This window comes from Trametes versicolor, assembly GCF_000271585.1.
Source record: "Trametes versicolor FP-101664 SS1 unplaced genomic scaffold TRAVEscaffold_2, whole genome shotgun sequence".
In the NCBI taxonomy this organism is placed as follows: domain Eukaryota; kingdom Fungi; phylum Basidiomycota; class Agaricomycetes; order Polyporales; family Polyporaceae; genus Trametes; species Trametes versicolor.
Genome location: NW_007360322.1, coordinates 1,366,093 through 1,389,207, shown reverse-complemented (window position 1 = coordinate 1,389,207; position 23,115 = coordinate 1,366,093). Strand labels below are relative to the sequence as shown.

The 23,115-nt window shown below is 57.7% G+C and overlaps 5 protein-coding genes and 1 non-coding gene across 6 annotated transcripts; 5 read left to right on the top strand and 1 right to left on the bottom strand.

The window, feature by feature from the left end:
• Positions 1-123: 123 nt before the first annotated feature.
• On the top strand, positions 124-12,588 carry TRAVEDRAFT_69070 (uncharacterized protein; the record flags this gene model as incomplete). The annotated part of the gene is made up of 23 exons (XM_008036066.1): positions 124-162; positions 221-517; positions 572-1,723; positions 1,775-1,844; positions 1,894-2,073; positions 2,132-2,253; positions 2,303-2,806; positions 2,859-3,150; positions 3,205-3,696; positions 3,749-3,868; positions 3,920-3,988; positions 4,044-6,930; positions 6,986-7,174; positions 7,229-7,238; positions 7,290-7,577; positions 7,632-7,698; positions 7,753-7,816; positions 7,866-8,047; positions 8,100-10,184; positions 10,233-11,686; positions 11,741-11,923; positions 11,977-12,274; positions 12,331-12,588. 23 exons carry the CDS (start codon positions 124-126, stop codon positions 12,432-12,434), a joined length of 11,148 nt encoding a protein of 3,715 aa, XP_008034257.1. The 3' UTR covers positions 12,435-12,588.
• A 308-nt stretch (positions 12,589-12,896) lies between these two features.
• Positions 12,897-14,494, top strand: TRAVEDRAFT_26383 (alcohol dehydrogenase). Its single transcript, XM_008035349.1, has 9 exons — positions 12,897-13,060; positions 13,122-13,350; positions 13,405-13,467; positions 13,521-13,586; positions 13,638-13,817; positions 13,877-13,947; positions 14,001-14,067; positions 14,119-14,164; positions 14,221-14,494. Exons 1-9 carry the CDS (start codon positions 12,929-12,931, stop codon positions 14,384-14,386), a joined length of 1,020 nt encoding a protein of 339 aa, XP_008033540.1. The 5' UTR covers positions 12,897-12,928; the 3' UTR covers positions 14,387-14,494.
• Positions 14,495-14,772: 278 nt separating this feature from the next.
• Positions 14,773-16,441, bottom strand: TRAVEDRAFT_43155 (uncharacterized protein; the record flags this gene model as incomplete). The annotated part of the gene is made up of 2 exons (XM_008035596.1): positions 14,773-14,820; positions 14,882-16,441. 2 exons carry the CDS (start codon positions 16,439-16,441, stop codon positions 14,773-14,775), a joined length of 1,608 nt encoding a protein of 535 aa, XP_008033787.1.
• A 1,437-nt stretch (positions 16,442-17,878) lies between these two features.
• On the top strand, positions 17,879-17,988 carry TRAVEDRAFT_t39. Its single transcript has one exon. It is a non-coding gene; the product is annotated as a tRNA-Ser (tRNA).
• A 1,313-nt stretch (positions 17,989-19,301) lies between these two features.
• TRAVEDRAFT_34142 (acid protease) lies at positions 19,302-21,131 on the top strand (the record flags this gene model as incomplete). Its single annotated transcript, XM_008035454.1, has 7 exons — positions 19,302-19,478; positions 19,536-19,566; positions 19,622-19,801; positions 19,879-20,443; positions 20,517-20,702; positions 20,756-20,897; positions 20,973-21,131. 7 exons carry the CDS (start codon positions 19,302-19,304, stop codon positions 21,129-21,131), a joined length of 1,440 nt encoding a protein of 479 aa, XP_008033645.1.
• A 443-nt stretch (positions 21,132-21,574) lies between these two features.
• Positions 21,575-22,571, top strand: TRAVEDRAFT_62657 (uncharacterized protein). The gene is made up of 3 exons (XM_008035954.1): positions 21,575-21,704; positions 21,761-22,054; positions 22,113-22,571. Exons 1-3 carry the CDS (start codon positions 21,624-21,626, stop codon positions 22,419-22,421), a joined length of 684 nt encoding a protein of 227 aa, XP_008034145.1. The 5' UTR covers positions 21,575-21,623; the 3' UTR covers positions 22,422-22,571.
• The last annotated feature ends 544 nt before the right edge of the window (positions 22,572-23,115 follow it).

The window sequence follows — 23,115 nt, the reverse complement described above, 5'->3', positions numbered from 1 at the left end:
CGACCTACCGCCATCTCCCTATCCCTTGCGTGCTCACGACCCATTCCAAACGTCCTTCAGGTGTTTCTACAAGGATAAGAGTAACGCCAACCAATCACATCCCCGACATCCTCGTCGCGGACGATGAGGATCACCCATAAATCAAAGAGAGCTGTGGCTCCGGTGCGTATAGTTTCCGGCTCAGACGCGTCCGAGGACGGTTTACTTACCTTCCGGACAGCTACCACAGGTGGTGGAGTTCATCAACAAACTTGCGGACACCCCCAATGAAGACCTTCCTGAGGTCCTGTCGCAGATCGACTCGTGGAAATGGCCGCGGTCGGACCTGAACGCGTGGATCAAGGTCCTCAATAAATTCGACGAGATCCTGGAGGAGGCCATCCGCGACTACGACATCGACAACCTCCAAGTGAACGTGTTCACCCCCCTCACGAAGAAGACTATCTGCGAGATCCTCCGCTTCGAGCGTCTGCTGCTCGAAAACTCGACGAATAGGAAGACGTTCAACTCTTATGACGTTCGTCCGTTCCGACCGCTCATTTGTTATGTGCTGATCTTTTCCCTGGTGTAGCGTCTGAACAATCTCATGTTCTCGTCTGATCTGGACGTGCTCATCCTCGCTTTAAACCTCTTGCTTCGTCCTGCGCAGCAGTACTCCTCGCAGCCCGCTGTCTCACATGCTCTCAGCATCTCCACCCCACGCCTCACATCACTTGCGAAACGGTGGCCAAACCTTCGCGACTACGACATCAACCTAGTGGATTTGGTCTCTGAGAAGGGCAAGGCGCAGATTGAGGCGCTGCCCACTGAAGCACGCGAGGTGAACTTTGTGTTCTACCGACAAGCGCCATCTGGTGCTGCGGCAACCAAGGAGAAGGAGAAGGAAAAGGAGAAGCCCGTGGAAGGCGATGTGTTCGACTCAGTCGCGCAGACTCCTAGTCGGAAGCCAGCGGGGACGGTCGGTGGCGCAAATACCGCGTCGACGTCTTCTGGCGCGGTGACCATCCATATCGACAGCACAACCATTCAGTCGAAGCCCGCTATGGACATCCTGGCCGACGCCATCGAGGCGCACAACGTGCCTGATAGCGAGAAGTTTGAGCTTCTTATGCGCATTCGGGGTGCGCAGGTGATGACGAACGAGCACGCCGCCGACCGCGAGAAGCTGGTGATCGTCCGGCTCTTGGCGACCGCTATCTTTGGTCACACGCACTCGGACTCGCAGGCTCAGTCCTCTCTGTTCTTGTACGAGCCTGATCTGATCGCGCATATTGCGGAGCTCCTGCAGCTTGACCGTGGCGTAGACGGACAGGTGCAGACTGCGTCCGTGGCGGCGCTTGACGCCATGTCGCGTTACAGGTCGAAGATCCAGGACGTGCTTACTGCCGTGAACGCTGGAGTGAACCACGGTATCCTGATGGCTCTCTTGCGGAAGACTGTCTCCGACGTCGCCCAGCCGACTTCGACTCTGCCCCAAGCGTTCGTGGAGGCGCTCTTCTCGTTCATCACCTTCCTAGCGACACATTCTTCGGGCGGGAACATGATTGTCGGGGCTGGTCTTGTTCCGGTGCTCATTCAAGCTATCGAGAACAGGCTCCCCAACCGTCTCTATCTCGTGTCGAAGACGATGCAGCTCCTCGATAACGTGCTGTATGGATACAACAACGCATTCCAGTTGTTCTGCAACGCACATGGTGTTGACATCCTTGTTGACCGTATTCAGGTTAGTGTCCGGTAAGACTGGAGTCGCCATATTCTCACTGACAATGTTTAGTATGAGGTTGATCTCGGCATTGAGGAGTGGGCCAATGACGGTACCCCGAACGATGTCGTCGCATCCTACGGTACGTCTAGTGAGACGTGTTACTGTATGCGTTCCTCATGTCCCTCCAGGAAAACTGTCCGTTGCTCGAACGGCAGTACTGAAGCATACGATGCGCTCTATGCACCGAATGATGCAGTCGTCAGGAACATCCGAGGGCCTTCGGGGCCTCCTTGATTCATCGCTGCTCAAGTCTGTCAAGAAGGTGCTGCAGAATCGCGCGATCTTCGGACCTAGCGTCTTGGGTCTGGGTATGCAGCAAACGTTTAATATATATATCCATTCCGTACGCTCATACGCACTCTATAGCTATCAACATCATGTCTATCTTCGTGCACAACGAGCCAACGTGCCTTCCAGTCATCCAGGAAACTGGACTCCCGGAGGCCTTCTACGGCATCGTCGAGAAGGGTCTTGAGCCAGTCATCGAGGTATGGCCAGGTCGCATGTCAAGAGTAGCGCATCCTCATCCTTGCACAGATCATCCAATCCGTACCGAATGCTATCGGCGCTCTGTGCCTCAATCAAGCTGGTCAAGACCAGCTGGCGGCTCGCCCGAACATTATTCCCAGCATCTTCTACATCTTCACATCTGAGGAACACCAACGCGTGCTGCAAGAGAAGGAGAATGCTGTCCTCATTGGGACCTCGCTCGAGGAACTCATCCGCCATCACCCGTCCCTGAAGGACAAGGTCTTCATCGCGCTGAAGGCGACTATGGCCAAGATTGAGGAGCTTGGAAATTCATACACGCCCCCGAACGAGATCAAGCATCTGTACCGTTTGCAGCCTACAGTACCTGCGCCTTCAGTAGCGCCGGCTGCCGAAACTGGGGCTCCTATGGAGGTGGATGCAACGACTGCGGCCACTAGCACGGCAGTGCAGACACCTGTAGAGCCTGCTCCTCTTCCTCCTGCTCGAGATGACCTGTACAACAGGCCGCAAGATAACATCATCATTTCATACATCGACGTCTTCGGAAAGGTGACGCATTCCATCTATAAACAATCGATCCACCTTTTAACACTCTTTGCAGTTCCTTGAGGGCTTCTTCCAGCATGTACCTCACTGTCGTGACTTTGTCGCTGATGCTGAGGGTCTTGACCATCTGGCGCGGTTGACGGCGCTCCCGTGTTTGCCATATGACTTCGCCAATTCTGTTGGATCGGATTCCCTCGTCCAGGTCATCCGCACTATGGCTGAGGCTGCGACGACTGAGACCTTGGCGTTCCTGCTCAAGCTCGTGCAGGATTCCCTGGAGGAGTGCAAGGACTTCTGGGAGTCAATGGAGGAGCGGCCGAAGCTGCTATCTCTGGTGGAGTTTGCTGGTGCGTCACCCGATATAGAGAGCCTTGCAGGTGCTGATCACAGTGAAATCGCAGCTGGCGAGGACGAGCAGAAGGCGAACGAACGCTTCCGCAAACTCGTTACCCTCCATGTTCGCACGTCCCTGCTTTCTGACATCTATGCTACTGCAGGATACTCTCACGGGCGCGCAAGCGCTACGCTTCTGCAGGCTTTGCTGGGTCACAAGCCATCCACTCTTGCCGATCTAGGCTCACTCCATAGAAGCTGCATCTGGGAGAACATCGTGCTTAAGGCCACTTTGTCGGCGCAAGATGCCAGTGCAACGCCCCCACCGGCCCCGACTCCCTCCGCGCCCCCAGGTCAGGAGCCCCCGGCGTCGACTGCCACAGGTTCGCTCGTTGTCACGAGTTCGTCCACTGTTGTGAGCGCCAATGGAGCAGCCACGGCCGACGCCCCGGCACCGGTGCCCTTCGTGAAGAAAGAGGAGAAGCCAAGGGACAAGAACGCGGCTGGCCTTAGGCATCTCGTTAGCCAGATGCCGTCGGCTCTGTCACCGTTCTTCCAATGTAGGTGTAGTCGCCGATTCTCCAGAATATGACGGCCTAACGGTGGCTGTAGCGGTGGTGAGGTTGTTCCAGACGCGCCGCAGCAGCGATGTTGCGCAGAAGCAGAAGATCAGGGAAGCTGCGGGGATTTTGGCTGACGTTCTCGTCCAACACCTCGGTCCTCAAACCTTGAGTAAGCCTCACGGATAGACTGTGCAATGTTTCGCATCTGATTCTTCGTCAGGTGATAAGCTGTGCCTCTTTGCATACTACACCACCATGCTGAGCACGACGACGGTTTTACTGGTCGACGGTAAGAGGAAATGTTGCGTTCAGATGTTGTGCATAATACTGAAGATTCCCACCAGAGCGACCGTCGCAGAGGGTGCTTCATACTGTCCTCCTTGCTGCGTTCGCGCGAGTGGGTGGCCTTGACTCTCTGTTCACATTGTGTAGCGAGTTCGTGGCGACTGTCGACGCCGTTACGTCAGTGCACGCGGACCAACGGACGGAGATCATGAAGCAGGAACTCACTCATGCTTACGGCGGTCTCAAGGTTTCCCTAGTCTTGCTGCAGCCTCTCGTATCGTCTCGTCCGCTCTTCGACTCCACTCAGACCCCTATGGCCATCACAACGGACAAGAAGGACACGGATGCAGAGTACTTCGAGCCTCACAACTTCCTGGTTCGCATGCGCCTCGCTGCTCTGCCGCTCATCCGCACTATCTGGGAGTCGTCCTGGCTTACCGCAGCTCCCATCAGCGTCAGCAAGACGGTCGTTCAGGTTGTGATGGAGATCCTCAACGCAGAGAACGAGGAGGCGAAAGACGTTCAGAGTGCTGCTTCGCTCCTAGGCGGCGGCGGCGGCAACATCCCGATGCCTCGTATGGCCGCGCCTAACCCCGACGAGAACCGCATCCAGCAGCTGGTCGACATGGGCTTCCCGCGGTCTGCCGCTGAGCGGGCTCTGGTTCGCACTCGGAACAACGTGGCTGCGGCGACTGAGCTGTTGCTTGCCCATCCATATCCGTTCCCTCCAGATCCTGAGCCGGCGCATCTGCCACCACTGCCTGTCGCCGAACCGGCGCCTCCTGTTGCAGATGGTGACATTGAAGCCGTCCCCGCCGAAGGTCAAGACGATGTTCCCGCAGAAGCTCCAGCTGATCCCCTGGCGGAACCTGTGGCGGATGCCACAGCAGAGGCCGAAGTGCAAGGGAGCACTGGAAGCGCCACCCCCGAGGGATCTTCCGAGACCATTGCGGAGGGTTCGGCTGAGCAGTCCTCCGAAGCTGTAGAAGGAGCTGGGGAAGGCTCCAGCGCTGCTGCAGAACAGGAGCCTGCTGTCCCTGGTAAGAGCACCGAGGAGTGGTTGAAGGAGCTGAACGCGGCTCGGGAGCCCTTCAAGGAAGAACTGGGCCGGCGTGTACTGAGCCTGGTCGACGAACATCCTTCGCTGGTCTTCGACGTCCAGAAGGTTTTCGTGGGCCCTGCAAGCGAGTACCGGACGCAAGCCGTCAAGGCATTGATCGACGACATCCACGCGTTCTCCCCCAAGGCATACGATGTACAAGAGCAGCCTCTATTCGTCCGCTGTCATCTCCTCGCGCTCGTGTTGGGCGACACCTCCTCTCCGGCTGCCCAAATGGCGGATAAGGAGGCGGAGAGCCTCATGAACGTCTTGTTGTCGTTGCTCCTGACGAACCCGGGTGAGGGCGGTCACCCTGTCATCCCGAAGTGGCTGCCTGCGCAACTGCTCGTGATCGAGTGTTTGCTGGTCATAGGCGAGGCCCCTCGTTCGATTACCTTGCCGAAAGAGGACGAACCGATAGTCCGCGAGCCAATCGCTCAGGGCACTCGCCACGCGGAAGCGCGTAACGCCCTCTTCGAGTTTTGCATGCGTCTGCTCGCCGTGCCCACGCTCCCGAAGGACGAGCTTATCTCCGCTCTGAGGATATTGGTTCTCCTCACCCGAGACTCCAGTGTTGCGGAGGGTTTCGTCAAGCGCGGTGGCGTTGCGATGCTCTTCCAATACATGAAGATCTCATCCGGGACGCAGAGCGGCGCCGGAATCCAGTCGTATATCGCCATCATCATGCGGCATATCGTGGAGAACCCTACGATCCTCCAGCACGTCATGCGCCAACAGCTGCGTCAGTTCTTCTCTCATCCACGCACCCGTGTCGTCGATGTCGGAACCTTCGTCTCTGGCTGCAACTCCGCTGCTCTGCGCGATCCAGAGGCGTTTGTCAAGGTCACCGAGGACTTGTGCCAGATCTCGAATCCGTACACTCCCACGAAGACGATCACCCTTAAGCCAGCTGCTACGTCGGCGGCGCCGTCTCAACAGGCGACTGCTGGCGAGAAGGGCGAGAAGACCGACAACGCTGATGACAAGAACAACGAGATGCAGGTCGACGAAACGCCAGCACAACCTGCGCAGTACGCTCCCTCCGACACCATCGAGACCCTCATCCACTACCTGATTGGAGAGCTTACAAGAACCGTGAAGACGGACTTGCACCCGGAGAATGCTCCCGCGGACACGAGCAAGCCTGTGGATGTGCCGGCCACGGCGGAGGTGCATACGGAGAGCGGCCAGCCCTCTACCGAGGTCAAGCCCCCTCAAGATCCAGTCGACTACACCTATCCTTGTTTCATCATGCAGGTCATCACCGAGCTGCTCTTCTCCTACGACGCTTGCAAGATCGCCTTCCTGTCGTATTCGCCCAAAAAGCGCAACCAGACGCCTGCCAAGGAGGGTTCCACTAAGCACAGAACCGCTGCTATCCAATTCCTGCTGTCTGACCTGCTCACGTTCGGTACGATTAACCCGCAACCTCCCGCCGACGCTCGCAAGCAGATTACGCTCTGCAACTGGGCGATGTCGGTCATCGTCGCTCTTTGCGTCGACACCACGGTTACGCAAGACATCAAGGACGTCCCTACTGAGCTCGTCTCCATCCGCAAGTTCGTTCTAGAGGCGATCAGCCGCGCCTTGAAGGATCTGCCCACTTCGGAGAACACGGAGAGCCGCTACAGCCGCCTCCTTGCGCTTTCTGACTTGTGCCATCGCCTCTTGACCGTTCGCTTCAACAGTGGGAAGAAGGCTGGCGACGAGGTCCCGACTCACATTGCGAAAGTCATGCTCGAGAAGAACTTCGTCTCCACCCTCACCAACGTTCTTGCGGAAGTCGATCTCAACTATCCCAACATCCGCAACGTCGTCTCCTCCGTACTGCGCCCTCTGGAGTATCTGTAAGTTACCTCAATAATGTCTTTTTCGGGGTCCTTGCTGATCTTCTATCGTCAGCACAAAAGTCGCGATGAAGATGAGCCGCGTCTCCGACAAGGTGAAGGAGCTCCCAGAAGAGGAGGTTGAAAGCTCTGAATCCGATCTCTCCGAGGAAGAGGACGAAGAGGACGAAGAAGACGACGACGAGACGGAGAACCCTGAGAACGACGCAGCTACCGACTTGTACCGCAACTCTTCGCTGGGCCTGTAAGTGTTATTTGAACTACCCATGATACTGCACTAACCCTTTGCAACGCCTAGGTTCGGCGGAGTACGTAATAGACATGAGTATTTCAACCCGGCTTACTGACCGATTTTATAGGAAATGGAGGACGTTCACTACGACGACGAAGACATGGATGACGACGGTGAAGATGACGAGGATGACGACGTAGAGATGGACTTCGGCGACGAGACAGGCAGCGAAGATACTTCTGCAACCGACGATGACGTGGAAGGGGCACTTGGCGATGAAGGCGAGTCCGAGGATGAATGGCACGACGAAGAGGAGGAGGAAGAGGCCGGCCTAGTCGAGAACGAGGGTGAGCCTATGGATGACGACGCCGAGGACGAAGAAGAAGAAGACGAAGGCGACGAAGTAATGTGGCAGGTCAGTGATTTATTCGCTAATGAGAGGAAACACACTCATGGTGGATGACTTCAGGATATTGCCGTAGGCGACGGCGACGGCGAAGATCCTGGTGACGAAGGCGACGAGGAAGACGCTGGTGGTGAGACACTATATTTAATATCTTGGCACACCTGTTAATCACAACGTCGTCTAGACATGCCTATCCCACCGATGGGCATGGATGATGAAGCAGATGTACTCTCTGAGGGCGACGACGAGTAAGTTGCAAGGATATCACGAAGACCGCGGTCTCATACTTGCTCCCAGGTTCGCAGATGAGCTCGGCCTTGTCGATGAGGCTCATCCAGGCCCCAATCTCTTCGACTTGGCCGCAGGAGTTGCAAATGCTCTTGCCACTGGTCCATTCACCGCCGGACTTGGCGGTGGTGCAGAAGGCCATCCTGTCATGTGGACAGGTTCCGTGCGATCATCTCGTCGCCGTGTTGCTGGTCAGTCCTAATCACGTAGATAACTGTCCTTCGCTCACAACAGTCTCATTAGACGACGACTTGGAGATCTTCGGACGCCCCCGTAATCTTCCTGCCGCATCTGCCGAGAACGTTACCCACCCGCTTCTCCTTGATCCCGCTACCAGCGCGGCTCGGTCATCTCAGGCGAGATCGTCACGGCGAGGACAAAGAACCCTGCTAGCTGGAGGACTCGACGCTCAGATCTTTGACGACACATGGGGAGAGGGGGCAACCCAGCTGCTCCAGCATATCCTCTCGCACGGACACGCGATCGGTAACGAAGCCTTGCACATCAATGTTCCTGCTGGAGTGCTTGGCTCACTGAACCGCAACGGTCGCGCGGGTGCTATTTCAGCCTCCATCCGCCTGGAGAGGGCTCCGAGGCCTGGAGATGCACGGACGGAAGGTCGATCTCTCGAACCTCTACTCACTACGCAACGGTGGGGCGAGGAAGCCAAAATGCTCCATGGCAGGTTCGAGCAGACACGGCTGTCCAAGTTGCAGAACCATGTGATCATTGCTCTTCTTCCGGCTGCAATTGAGGCGTACAAGAAAGCCAAGGAGGCTGAAGAGCGAGAGCAAGCACGTCAACGCGAAGAGGAGGCACGGGTAGCGGAAGCCGCCGCGAAGAAGGAACAGGAGGAGCGCGAAGCCGCCGAGAAGGCAAAACAAGAAGAGGAAGCCAAAGCTGCTGCAGAGGCAGAGGCCGCTGCCTTGCAAGCCGCTGCGGACGCCACATCCTCCGCAGCCACGGATCCGGACGTAGAGATGGCAGACGCGACAGAGGAGAATGTCGAGGCGAGCGCTGAGACACCAGTCGAAGAAAACGGCCCCGACGCCGCAGAGTCGTCAACACGCCAGGAAGAAGCTGCAGCGCCTGAGAGAATCATGGTCACCATCCACGGCAATCCCGTTGATATCACCGACACCGGCATCGACCCTACCTTCCTAGAGGCACTGCCCGATGACATGCGCGAGGAGGTTCTCAACCAGCATGTCCGTGATCGGCGAGCGGCCCAAGTCGAGCGTCCCGCCGATTCGCAGATCAGCGCAGAGTTCCTCGAAGCTCTCCCTCCGGATATTCGTGCGGAGATCATTCAACAAGAAGCTGTCGAACGGGCACAACGGGTACGAGCTGAGCAGGCTATGCCACAGCCGGCTGGGGCTGGTGTCGATATCGATCCCGCTACTTTCATCGCCAGCTTGGACCCTCAACTACGCCAAGTTGTGCTGATGGATTCTGACGACGTCTTCATCCAGAGTCTTCCGTCGCACATGATTGCCGAGGCGAACATCCACAGAGAGCACGGCCGCCCGTCAAGAACTCGACATGTCGCTCCCGATCAGGCTGCACGCGCGGCTCAGCCCCAGGCGGCTCCACCCACCAAAGCTCTGCCGTCCCGCGATGCCATTCAACTCCTCGACAAGTCTGCGCTTGCCGCACTGCTCCGTCTTCTCTTCTACCCCCACGTGCTCAAGAAGAACCTCCTCTACAAGGTGCTCGTCAACCTGTGCGAGAACGCCAAATCCCGCACGGATCTGTTCAACTTGCTCCTAAGCATCCTCCAAGACGGTTCTGGTGATCTAGCTTCGATCGACAAGAGCTTCGCGCAGATGTCTGTCCGCCACTCCAAGAGCACTGCTCCTCAGACGCCGAAGGCTGTGGGGAAACAGCGTGTCCCCACTGACTACTTCGGCTCGCTGTCCTTGCCTCAGAATGATGTCGTACCGGAGCTGATCGTGCAACGCTGTCTGGAGGCTCTTACTTACGTCGTCAGCTCTAACGAGCTCTCGTCTCTGTTCTTCCTCACGGAACATGAGCTTCCTTTCGGTCTCCGCCGCAGTGCGTCGAAGAAGGGCAAGGGCAAGGAGAAGCCAGCACCTCAGACACACTTCCCCATCGTTCTCCTGTTGAGTCTTCTTGATCGTCCCTCGATACTGCGTACTCCCTCCATCGTCGAATCCGTTGTTGCTCTCTTGGCGACAGTCACCCGCCCCCTTGCTGGCTTGAAGAGCAAGAAGGACGAGGCAGCAGAGGGTAGCAAGGCAGCAGCATCACCAGCAGCTGTTCAGCCGGCGCCAGGTACATCCGAGCAAGCTGCAGTGTCACCCCCAGGTAAATGAATGTCAACCTCGGTTATGCAATGTCTAACTCAACCTTCAGCAGTACCAGCTTCGGGCAGCGCTGCTCCATCCAGCGCACCTGCTGCCTCGGCAACCGCGACCGCCACGGCGTCAGCAGCGCCTCCAGCGCCTCCAGCTGCAGATGCTCCCAAGCAGCCCACGACCATCGAGGAGAAGGTTCTTCTCGCAAATCCGCCTCACATTCCTCATCATGTTCTTCGACTGATTGTCAACGTCCTCACGGCTGGCGAGTGCTCCGGACGCACGTTCGCGCAAAGCCTGTCCCTCATCCAGCATCTGTCCTTCATTCCTGACGCACGGGAGGTCATCGCTTCGGAACTCCGAGCGCGTGCACAGGAGTTCGGACAGAGCTTGCATTCTGCCCTCGCCGAGCTCTCCGTAGCGTTGCGTGACGCTGAGGCTGATCCCGATGCGCTGGCGACCATCATCGCCTCCAAGTTCTCTACTGCATCCTCCGACCAAGCCAAGTTGCTCCGGGTCCTGAAGACGATCGACTACATGTACTCGCCCAAGACCCCAGGAAACACCTCAGACGCTGATATTGAGAAGGTCCAAGGCATCTACGAGAGCTTCCGGTTCTCCTCCCTGTGGCAACGTCTTGGGGACTGCCTATCCATCATCGAGGAGAAGCCCGAGATGGAGCACATCGCGACCGTCCTGCTGCCGCTCATCGAGTCCCTGATGGTCGTCTGCAAGTATGTAGGCCCGAAGAGCCCCTCAGGTGCCACCACCCGCGCTCTCCGCGGCTCAGCGTCACCCCGCTCTCCATCGACCGCTCGCGAGTCCATGGAGGACCTCTTCGTCAGCTTCACGGACGCTCATCGGAAGGTCTTGAACCTCATGGTCCGCAACAACCCATCACTCATGAGCGGCTCGTTCTCGCTTCTGGTGCACAACCCGCGCGTGCTCGACTTCGACAACAAGCGGAACTACTTCAACCAGCAACTGCATCGCCGGCCACACAACCGGGAGCACCACGGCACGCTGCAGCTCAACGTACGGCGACAGCGCGTGTTCGAGGACAGCTTCCAGTACCTGCAGCGGAAGACGGGCGACCAGATCAAGTACGGGAAGCTGAGCGTGCGCTTCTATGACGAGGAGGGAGTTGACGCGGGTGGCGTGACGCGCGAGTGGTTCCAGATCCTGGCGCGGCAGATGTTCGACCCGAACTACGCGCTCTTCCAGCCGTGCGCGGTCGACAAGCTTACGTACCAGCCGAACCGCGCGTCGTGGGTGAACCCGGAGCACCTCTCGTTCTTCAAGTTCGTCGGGCGCGTGATTGGCAAGGCCATCTACGACGGGCGGCTGCTCGACGCGTACTTTGCGCGCAGCATCTACAAGCAGCTGCTCGGCAAGCCGGTGGACTACAAGGACGTCGAGTGGGTCGACCCGGAGTACTACAACTCGCTCGTGTGGATCCTCGAGAACGACCCTAGCCCCTTGGACCTCACCTTCAGCGTCGAGGCGGATGAGGTACGTGCATCATCTCTCTTGCGGTGAACGTGTTTACTAACATACGTTGCGCAGTTTGGAGTGACGAAGCTTGTGGAGCTGAAGGAGGGCGGCGCGACGATCCCTGTCACGCAGGAGAACAAGAAGGAGTTCGTGCAGCTATCTGCCAACTACCGCCTGTACTCGTCCATCAAGGAGCAGATCGAGGCGCTCTTGACTGGCTTCTACGAGATCATCCCGAAGGACCTTGGCTCAATCGTGAGTATTCCTACCTGGCTAACATCACCTAATGGCTGACATATCCACTCTAGTTCAACGAGCGCGAGCTCGAGCTGCTGATCTCCGGTACTCCCGACATCGACGTCGACGAGTGGCGCTCTGCGACCGAGTACAACGGCTACACAGGCTCGGACCCCGTCATCGTATGGTGGTGGCGCGCGCTCAAGTCGTTCACGCGTGAGGAGCGGGCCAAGGTGCTCAGCTTCGCAACGGGCACATCGCGCGTTCCTCTCGGCGGCTTCGTCGACCTGCAGGGCGTCCAGGGCACTCAGAGGTTCTCGATCCACAAGGCGTATGGCGACACGGACCGTCTTCCTCAAGCGCACACATGTACGTATCGGCAGCTGTCATGACATGGTGCGACGCTAACCAACATTCTCTCCTAGGCTTCAACCAGATCGACCTTCCGCAGTACTCGTCGTACGAAATGCTCCGACAGCAGGTCCTCCTCGCAATCAACGAGGGTGGAGAAGGCTTCGGGTTCGCATAGGCACGCACGCACGCACACATCGCAGGACACCTCCTTGGTACTATCAGTCGCAGTCCATCCCGGCAGTCGTAGGCACGTAATGAACTAGAATCAGCATCCGCACCATCTGTACATATACTACACCCGCATATCCAACGTTAACGAATCGTATCCGTGTTATCCGAAGCGGCGAGTGTGCTCTTGTGGGGATGACCGCTTCAGCGGTCCGTAGGTCGCCGGTATGTCTCAGATGCGTACGACTCGGAGTGGACGTGTTTCCCCAGATGCTTGAAAACTGGGGTAACGCGGGGTTCAGGAGAGTAGCGGGTCCGGGGAAGTCGGGAAAGGCAGAAGCCGAGCTGATCAAGGGACGCGCGCTGTGCACGGTCCGCTGACCTCCTCACTCTCTCCCCCAGGATGCAGCCACCGTCTCCTTATAACCTCCTCCCCGCCCCTTTGCTTGTGCTCCCCTCGCTAGCCCCTGGACGTTCATAACACCCCACCAAACGTCTATCATGCGCGCCTTCGTCATCGACGAGTATGCGCACCCCTCCAAGATCCCCGTCGTCCCGAACGCACCGGAGCCGAAGGCGGGGCCGGGTCAGGTCCTCGTAGACATCTACAGCGCCGGGTTGAACTACTTCGACGTACGTACAATCGCTAGGCCTCTCCGCAAAGCATCGCGCTGACTCCAGCGGTGACGGGCAGATCCTGCAATCGCAGGGCAAGTACCAGTTGCAGCCACCGCGGCCATTCGTGCTCGGGAACGAGTTCGCGGGCAAGATCGCGCACGACTCACCCATTCCCGACGGGTGCCCGTTCAGGCCGGGAGACCGCGTCTTTGGGGGCGGGCAGGGCGCGTATGGGGAGAAATCTGCGGTGTTGTGGCAGAACCTCATTCCGCTGCCGGACAACATGTCGTATGACCAGGGCGCAGGTGCGTGGGCTCTGCTTGGGCATGCCAGTGCATTTGACAAACCGAGTGATGTAGGTCTTTATGTCACTTGGCCCACGAGTTACGAGGCGTTGGTGGGCCGCGCTGAGCTGAAATCCGGTGAGTGCACCTCGGCTCTCTCATGGATCGTGCTGTGCTTATGCGCGTCGTAGGGGAGTGGGTGCTCGTAACTGCCGCGGCGGGAGGTGTCGGTATCGCTGCCGTGCAACTCGCGAAAGGTACGCCTCCTGTGCCTGCTTGAAGTACTCCATCTTAACGCGCGTATATAGCACTGGGCGCGAAGGTCATCGCCGCCGCCGGCTCTCAGGAGAAGATTGATATCGCTGTCCGGTATGGAAGCGCGGATCACGGCGTGAACTACTCGAAGGAGGGCTGGCAGAAGGAAGTGCTGAAGCTTACTGGGGGCAAGGGCGTCGACGTCATATACGACCCTGTCGGGCTCATTCGAGGTTCGCACTGACACAACGCGCCGCTGATGGTGGAGGACTGATGTTTGGTGCGCGCGCAGATTCTCTCAAATGCATCGCATGGAAGGGCCGAGCACTTGTTGTCGGTTTCGCGGCGGGCTCGATTGAGAAGGTGCGTGGGTCCTCGCACAAGCTGACGTACTGGTCCACTGAACCTTTCCTCAGTTGCCGTTAAACCTCGTCCTGCTTAAGAATATCTCTATTGTCGGCATTCACTGGGGCGCGTACAGCAGTACGTTCAAGCTTTGCCTGTATGTCAACCGCGTGCTAACATTATATGCAGAATTCGAGACCTCCCGAGGGCCCGTCGTCTGGCAAGCACTCCTCGAGTATGTCTAGGCCTTCGCTTTGTCTCATTGCACGTTCCTTACATCTTTCTCCACAGCCTTTTCTCGTCCGGACGCGCGAAGCCTATCGTGTACCCGGAGACGTTCCCGCTCGAACGCCTCGCAGACGGGCTCGTCGCGCTTGAGAAGCGCAAGACGTGGGGGAAGGTCATCGTGCACGTCCGCGAGCCCGAGACTCCGCCGCATTCGAAGGCGAAGCTGTAGATTCGGAGTTAGAAGCGCAAGATTGCGGCTTGGATGGGACTTTCTAGGCCAGGACTATGGCTATGTATGAGTAACTGCAGGATGATGATCAATGCTACATTGGTAACGACTATCGCTGGCCTGTGCGATCTACAAGAGGAAAATGTACGTAAACGTACGGTGCAGACTCGGACTCGGACTCGAACAAGGCCAATACAAGCTGTCGCCGCGTGCAAGGCGATTGGGTCGCAAGTTGAGGTCAACGAACGTTGTAGCGCTATGAATATGTTACACTACTACTTGGTCTAGTATCTGCGTGGTCGCGCAGTGGCAGGACTCTGTCGATGGTATGATCAGCATCTGCGATATGATGTGCAGCGACGGTACTTACATCACTATGCTCTGTCTCAATCATCGACGTCTAGTCTCTCTGCTCCGACCAACTGCAGCCGTACCTGCGAAGACAATAATCAGCATCGCGCGGGTCTCCTGCAGAAGGATGCCGAAGCGACCTACGTCGTTGATCGCAGACTCTATGGCGTCAGCGGCGGAAGTCATGCATTCGATGAGGGGAACGAAGAGGCTATGAATGGTAATGTTGCCGAACTCAGTGGACATGGTGTTTAGTATCTTCTTTTGACATCCGTTTTGAATGGTCGCCTTGGTGGGTACGCCGTGTGCGCTAGCGACGTAGTTGGTAACGGCGTTCTTGAAGGCAGTGGTATAGATGCTCTGTGGATACCCGTAGTGTCCGGGTTGGCCCGCGTAAACGGAGTCCGGAATCCGCTGGCTAATGTCCTCGAGATGCTTCTTGAAGATCTGGCGGCATGCGTCGAAATAGACCAGCAAGTGATGGTAAGCCAGCGCCGGTGCGCTCTCCATTGCGGCGGTGTACTCCACGACCGACTCCCTCAGGGCGTTCCTCGCCGCTTCCTCCGCGCATTTGTGCAGTCCGTGGTTGATCGCGACGAAATAGGCCTCCAGGGGATGGAGAGCGGCTGCTTTGTCCCAAGCCTCGCGGGCCTTGCGCTCGATGGCCACCATCTTATACTTTCGGGATGCGACCAGCACTTCAGCGAGCCGGGCGTGATCGGCGGGCAAGGTGTCCCCAAGGCTATAGCAAGCCTTCAGCAAGGCGGACAACACATCGGCGTCTTCGTCAAAGTCCAGCACGACGGCTGCAGGCGTCGAACCGCGGTCCTCTGAAATGGGCCCGACGTCCCGCAGCTCTGCCAGTCGCGCTTCCAGGACCGGGGAGTACATGCTCATAACGACCTGGTGAGCGGCGAAGTCCGTCTGCGAGCCCATTCGTGAAGACGACCGACAGACCACGTCGGGAGATGGCAGCTTCGTAGAGAACGGCAGAGGGGACTCGGAGGAGACTGACTGCGGCGCGGGCGGACTCGCGATCGGAGGACTCAAGAGAGTCAACTGCCCCTCGTCTATGGCAGACTGCTCCGCCTTCAGGAACTGCTTCAGCCGAAGGTAGTCCGCGGCCGAGATCCCAGACATGTCTCCCAGGTCGTCCATAAGCGACAGCACCTCCTTCGTATCGTCACGTATCCACGAGGTCCGCAGCACGACCGCCGCCTGGCACGCAACGTCCTCCTGGCCCGTGCGGCACGCAGCCGCCCACACCTGCAGCGGGCTCTTGGGGATGATCGCGACGAGCCGCTCGGAGAGGATATCGACGGGCAGCTCCATCTCGTACTTCACCGCGGCACGCAACGCGGGCACGATCGTCTGCGGGTCCTCCATCTGTGCGCGCGGCTTCGAGATGGGGTACACGAGGCGCAGGAGCAGCTCGAGCGTCGCGCTGTCTTCGGAGACCGGCACGACCGGCGGCGTGCCCGGTTCTGTGCCAGCGAGCGGCGCGGAGGGGGCGGAGTCGGCGGCGGGCTGGGGGAGCGTGAGCATCGTGGCGAAGAATGAGGACGCGAGAGCGAGGAAGAGCGTGTGCACGCGGAAGTCGACGAGGTCTGCGGTGCGTAAGATGAGGTCTGCCGAGGGCAGGTTGAATGGGTGCGGTGCATCGGTGGTCCGCGATGTTCCGGGAGAGGGCGAGGGCGTGGACATCTTCAAGGTGGAGGTGGGTTCAGGTGACAAATGCGAAGTGGAAAGGAGCGAAAGTGGGAGACGGCCTTGACGGTGGGGATGGTGGTGATGTAGCAGGGGAGGTTTGAGCGTTATATATTCATGTCTATTCAACTCGGACGCCAGGGGCTGTTGCAGGGGTGGAGGTGTGCAGCAGTAGGCCATGCATTGCGGACATGGTCTGACTGGCACACGCAGATCGATCGAATGAGGAGTTCCCCTTACACAACGGTGGCACGCCAGTGCTACTGCACAACGATAGTAAGCGAATGAACTTGAAGTAGATGAGTGCTGCAAGTGGAAGAGCACTCGTCTCTTTTCTGCACCCACCCATTGGTCGGACCATGCGCCCGATGAGGCTCTAAAGAAAGCCCCCCCCCCCAGTCCCATAGTTCGACCGGCAGGTACGACGGTATGCGATGCAAAAAAATGCTCAACAAACATTGTGACGGCGCTGTCGGATTCAGAGTCTGAAGCTCGATACTCAAAAAGGCTGTACCTATGTCGGATTACATCTTCAAGATCAGCGAGTACATGCTAGACAAGAGAAGTCGACAGAACAGCATCTTCAAACAACCTGGCAAGAGCGAAGGGCAGGTCGTGTCGGTGAATAGCAGGTCTGTAGAGAACGAGGCCGGTGTGAGCGGTATGTGCCGACAGGAGAGCGGCCGTCAGCAGAAGACTTAAGAGAGTGAGTGCCTGACACTGCACGACCCTCTCGAGGCCCGCGCAGTGGTACAGAGCTCGCCCAGACCTGCAGAGGCCCGCGGCGGCTTTTCAGACGTGATCACCATGAGGCGCGCAGGCGGCATCTGGACCAGAAGACCCATTTCCTACCTTCTCACTGCGAGTTCCATCTGCGTGTGCGGGTTTGGCATGGGATACACGACCTTCAAACACAGCTCGAGTGTAATTCTGCCTGTAAACACAAATACGATGGGCGCACCTTAAGCTTCCGAGCTGGCACCGGCGCCGCAGTGCGCGGAGGTAGTGGTCGTAACGGACGAAAGAAGTACACGCAAGGGAGCTGGGCGATCGTAGGGGCGATGATTCGGAGTCTAAAAGGAATTCGACAAGATCAGCGGTGCGGATGAGGTCCGTTGTTGGCCGGGTAGAGTATGTCGGCGTGTTATAGCTAGTTATAGATAGGGGAGTTGCGGTGAAGACTCCTTTGACATCTTCTTGCCTCGGGGGCTACTGGTTCCCGAAACGTTCTGGGTATGGTACGGCGACATATTAGGTCTTTAGGTCTCGAGCAGAAGCAGCATGCTAGCACGCGGTAGATCAGCTCAGTTAACATTATGTGGCGACTTCATCCGAGGTTACGAGTGTTGGCGGAGCGTCGGACGGCCGCCAGTAAGTTATTTAGGACTTTCCCAAAACCTCATATATAGTTGTACCTTTTAGAACAATTTATAAGGCGCTATAGCCAAGTGGTTACGGCGAGTGATTAGAATGTCCTCATCGCTAGATAAGTTTAAACTATCACTTCCTCTATGAGGGCGCAGGTTCGAGTCCTGCTGGCGTCGATTTGTCTTTCGTTTTTGCCCCTGTTTGCGCACTTCTTGTCGTACGCTGTGGCCCCCAAGGTCATCGGCTTCTCCAATGATATTTTCAAAGTTTTCAAAGTGAGATCCGGTGACGGAATGGACGACGCCAACAAGTTGTTGCCGTGACGTAGCGGTACGTAAGAGCGCTTGGCTGCGTGAGCGCTGCAGCCTTCACGGTGTGGCACTTAATTCTAACTTCTGACCGGACACCATCATCATTTCATGGGACGCCGACAAGCTTAAACTCGTGTCCTACCCGGGTTGTGGTAAAGGTGTTCATATCGGTAACAGGTCTCAAGGGGACCTTGCACCGACCTTTACAAGCGGCCTCAAAATCAGTGCCGCGCGAGTCCGAGTCCGCGGTCGTCTTCGGCGAGGTCGCTTTGGCAGCCACGTACTAGTCTTCATCTGAATTTGTTAAGATGGCTGTAGGCTGAGGTACGCCGTATTCCTGAGTCCGAAATTGACGAGACATTGACGCTCTTTTAGTGCACTCCTCTGGTGTCGCATCCGGAGCAACCCCGTTCAATTGCCGCGATGTTGACCAGTAGACGGCTGTTGAGCGCTGAGCTCTGAGCTCTCCATCAGTGACCCACCATACTGCCGACCTTTGCCGACACGATGTTGAAGCAATGAGGGTATTCAACGTAAACACCGGACCGCACAGTTCAATTTGACCATACACTGTTTTCCTCTCACCGTGATACCACAAGCTGTGCACTGGACGAAATGATGAACAGATCGTCGACTATGGAGGTGGAAGGCCAGTAGTTCCCGGTATGCCAACATTACTCGTTGTACTAATCCATACTCACAGCTTGTATGTCACTTACGGGATGAATTGCAAACAGCCGTTGATTATAGCATACACGTCTGTGGCGCTGGATGTATAACATGATACGTCAAGCATAACTTGGTGCAGCTCATATGGGCGGCGGTTTCGCAGCATCCGCTGGACTTCGCTCCCGGATTTTCATCAACGATTCAAGGTTTACCATAGTCCGAGGAAGTAATGTCACAGCCAGCAGGAAGTAGCTACAGGTAACGGTGTGTTGATGAACCGTGAACGGATGCAATATGACCGCTTCTCACGTCAAATCCTTGTTCACAGCAGAAGTTACCAAGGCATCGCGACTGCTAGGTGGTGCCGCAGAGAGATCGCCCCGGCGATTTTGCGAATCCTACGCAGTCGTTCCTAATATATAAGTGCACGTTGGCCGTCGCTTCCAGGTCGACGGTTTCCTTACTTCCTCGTTCGCGTCCCCTTCCTTTTCCTGTTCGTTCTCTTCGAGATGCTTTCTCTTTCTTTCGCGCCCCTGGTGGGCCGTGTCCTCCCCTTCTTTTTGTTTCCTGCCGTTCTTTCGAAGCCGGCATCTTTTTCTGTCAGCATCCGTGGCGGCGGCGCGAAGTTTGTCGACGGTGCGCTCACCGCAGACAACATCGGTATCAGCACGACTGACAATACTGGGGTTCGTCGTTATTATCAAAAATATCCCCTATGACGGTGTTCTAACTGTGCTACGCAGTACTTCACCGAGGTCACCCTGGGAGGGCTCAGTATGCATCATGCTCTATTTCTGGTTTGCTTAGACGCTAATTGGGTTCGTAATAGATTTGACTCTGAACCTCGACACGGGCTCTTCCGACCTTGTAGTAATCCGTCAAGGGCGAGACATCAACTTGACGAACTCTACAACCGTTCAAGCAACGGAGGGGTTCGGTATCGGAGATGCCACAGGCAATGTCGCATTTGCAGATCTGCAACTCGGGGACTTCACTATCCAGAGTCAAGGTACGCATTCCGCACCTGCCTTCCTTTAGCCTTTCTGACCCCTCCCGCGTCACGGCCACACTACCATTCCTCCACAGCCTTCGTCGATGTCACACAAGCACAGGACCTCGGCTCAAGCGGGGACGGCATCATCGGAATGAGCTTCAACGCTCCCTCCGCCGTCATTGGCTCGCTCACCCAGGCGTTCGGCGCAGACGCCGCCGCGCAACTCGGCAACACCCCGATGCCCGCGCTCTTCTCTCAGCAGCAGGACCTCCCAGACAGCTTCGACGTGCTGCTGGGCCGCGCGGACGAGCTCGGCGACGCCGCACAAGGCACATTCCTCATCGGGGAGCACGACGACAACTTCCAGAGCGTCACGGACGCGCCGCAGCTCACGAGCGTGAGCACGGACCACTGGAGCGTGGTCCTGGACGCGATGAACATCAACGGGAAGCCCTTCCAGTTCAACGCGTCGCGCATCCAGGGTGTCCCCGCTGGCAAGGTCGCGGCCGTCCTCGACACTGGGTTCTCGTTCCCGCCGCTGCCGCCTCCTGCAGTGGACGCGATCTACTCCACGATCGAGGGCGCCGTGTTCGACAGGAACCAGAGCTTGTGGGTTGTGCCCTGCAACTCGAGCTTGAGCTTGTCCTTCGTTTTCGGGTACGTTCCCCACGCGTTTCGCTACGCATACGGCTCCGCACATCTTCTCTGACCACGTTCTCCATAATCACAGCGGCCAGGAATACTTCGTCCACCCTCTCGACCTTACGTTCCCCGTGTCAGGTCCCTTGGATGGCCCCGGGTCCCAGAACGTCACCGTGTGCGTCAACACGTTCCAATACCTCACGCTCGACCCCACGAAGTTCGTCGGCTTCGACCTCATCCTCGGGGACGCTTTCCTGCGGAACGTCTACGCCTCGTAAGCCGCCCTGCCTCGTCGCGCACGCCACGTTGATCTCACCGTCGCGACAGGTTCAACTACGGAGACCAGAACACGAATCCCTTCGTGCAGCTCGTCACCACGACGCCCGACCCGAACACGGCGATGCAGGAGTTCCAGCAGCAGCGCGGGGCGACGCTCGCGAAGCTGCCGCCGACGGTCGACCCCTCAGCGGTCGCGAACAAGGAGGGCGAGCAGACGGACTCCACCGGCCCTTCGGCATCGCAGACTCGGGCACCGGGCTTGCAGTCGTCGACGAGCTCGGGAGCGTCGAGTACGTCGACGGCGCAGAACGGGCAGGCTACGGACGCGAACAAGAAGAACGGGGCTGTGAGGGCGAGTGCTGTGTGGACGGGCGTGTGTGGGGCCTATGTCCTGTACATGTTTTCGAACGTGTTCATGTTGTAACTATTGTATTTGACGGATGGGGACCATGTATAATGAACAAACAGTGTGCATAATCTCTGTGTAATATTTCATCTCGATATATATGATCTTGGTCGGCAAGTATCGTCCGTAGCGGCGATGTCGAGATAATATCTATTGCGACCTCCGCTCGCGACCGCAGGAGCCCCATATTCTCTCTGGAAAAGCACTCCTCCGACGCCCAGCTCGGTCCCGGGCGGCTTCCGGGGATGCCGGAGGGAGGACGAGTGGAGAGGGAGCGGGTGATTGCCGCGGCCGAGGCGCGACGCGTCGCGCGTACGCGGCCACGTGACCGTACAGGGCGAGTGACATCATTGCAGGAGGGTGTCATGGGGAGCGGGCATGTCGTCATTGGGTTCCCCGCCGGACATGAAAAGGGCTGGCGGGCGAACACATGCCCTCACAATTCCCATCTCATCGCACCACGCCCTCGAGCCCAAATCCTATCTCTCTCTCTCGCCGACGTCCATCACCATGTCCTCCGCCATCCTCCGCACCCAGACCCTCCGCGCCTCCGTCCGCGCCGCGCCCGCCGCCGCCCGTGTCGCTCGTGTGGTACGTCGGACGATCCTAGGAGAGCGACGAGGTTGATGTTGATGTTGTCCATGCAGCACCCGCGCACGTACGCGACCATCCCCGACCCTACCAACCCCACAGATGGGCCCAAGCCCAATGACATCCCCACCCCTTCGGGCGGAGGCGGCAACACGCTGCTCATCGCTGCTGCTGTGGCCGCGGCCGCGGGCGGAGGTTACTACTACTACAGCCAGAGCGAAGACCCCCATGCGCAGCGCATCGCCGACCAGGAGCGCGTGAAGCAGAAGGCGGACGAGCTCCGCAACGCCGGCAAGGCAACTGCACACGACGCCGTCCGCGAGGGCGAGGCGAAATACGACCAGACCAAGGTACGTTCGCGTGATCAACACGAGGAAGTACGCAGCGGAGACTGACGGGTATGAGCAGGCGGCCGGCAAGGATAAGCTTGCGTCCGCACGTGCACAGGCCGCAGCGACGGCCGACGATGCGCGGAACACTGCGGTGCGCCAGTATGAGCAGGCGAAGGGCGCCGTGTCGGATGCTGCGCACAAGGTCGAGCACAAGTACGAAGACGCGGTGCAGAAGACGAAGGTCGAGGCGCAGTCCTGGAACCAGTGGGTCTGGAGCTGGTTCGGGTACGGCAAGAACAAGGCGGACGACGCGAAGCGCGAGGGTGCACAGAAGGTTGTCGAAGGCGCACAGAAGGTCGAGAAGGAGGCTGGAAAGCACACATGAGCGTTCTGGACCTCTTCTTGGGTTGACGGACTTGTTGAGCTGGAAGGGAAGGAGCTGTTGCTTCCTGCCGCTTGTAAAACATGCGTATGTGTATAGCGTTAATGTAATCCCACCACCATCTGGTCGAATTCATGCGTGCCATGTAAGAAGTCCACATACTCCGCGAGAACACACAAGTATGAATCGGGTATGTCTGAACCGATCGACCGCACTACAAATCAGGTTGCTACAAACAAACCAAACCACACCGTCACGATCAAAGCTCCACAAGCAGATACAAAGTTAGGCTAGAACATCGTGTGAGGGGGGGTGGTGAGGTCCCCCGTGGGAACGTCTGAGCTCGAATTTCTGACAGCTCCAACCAGGTCGTGGTGGCGCGAGTCGACCTGAGTCGACGCCGCGGTTCGAGCAATTTTGGCATGTAGCCGTCGAGCTCATTCCTTCTGTACATGACGACCTCCTTGTGTGCCTCTATGTCGCGTAAATCAGTCATGGAGGCCGTCGCTTATACGCACACATCAGGAAAAGCCAAATCCTCCAGACGGAGACGCCCGACTCCAGCGCTCCAGGGGCCTCCATATGGAGACACGTTCTCCATCCCTGCGACAAACCTCATCTCGCGCTTGCTTCGACGTACGAGCTCATAGATCTGGCCTTCCGTAGGCCGGCCGCAATGATTTTAATTGTGAGCGGG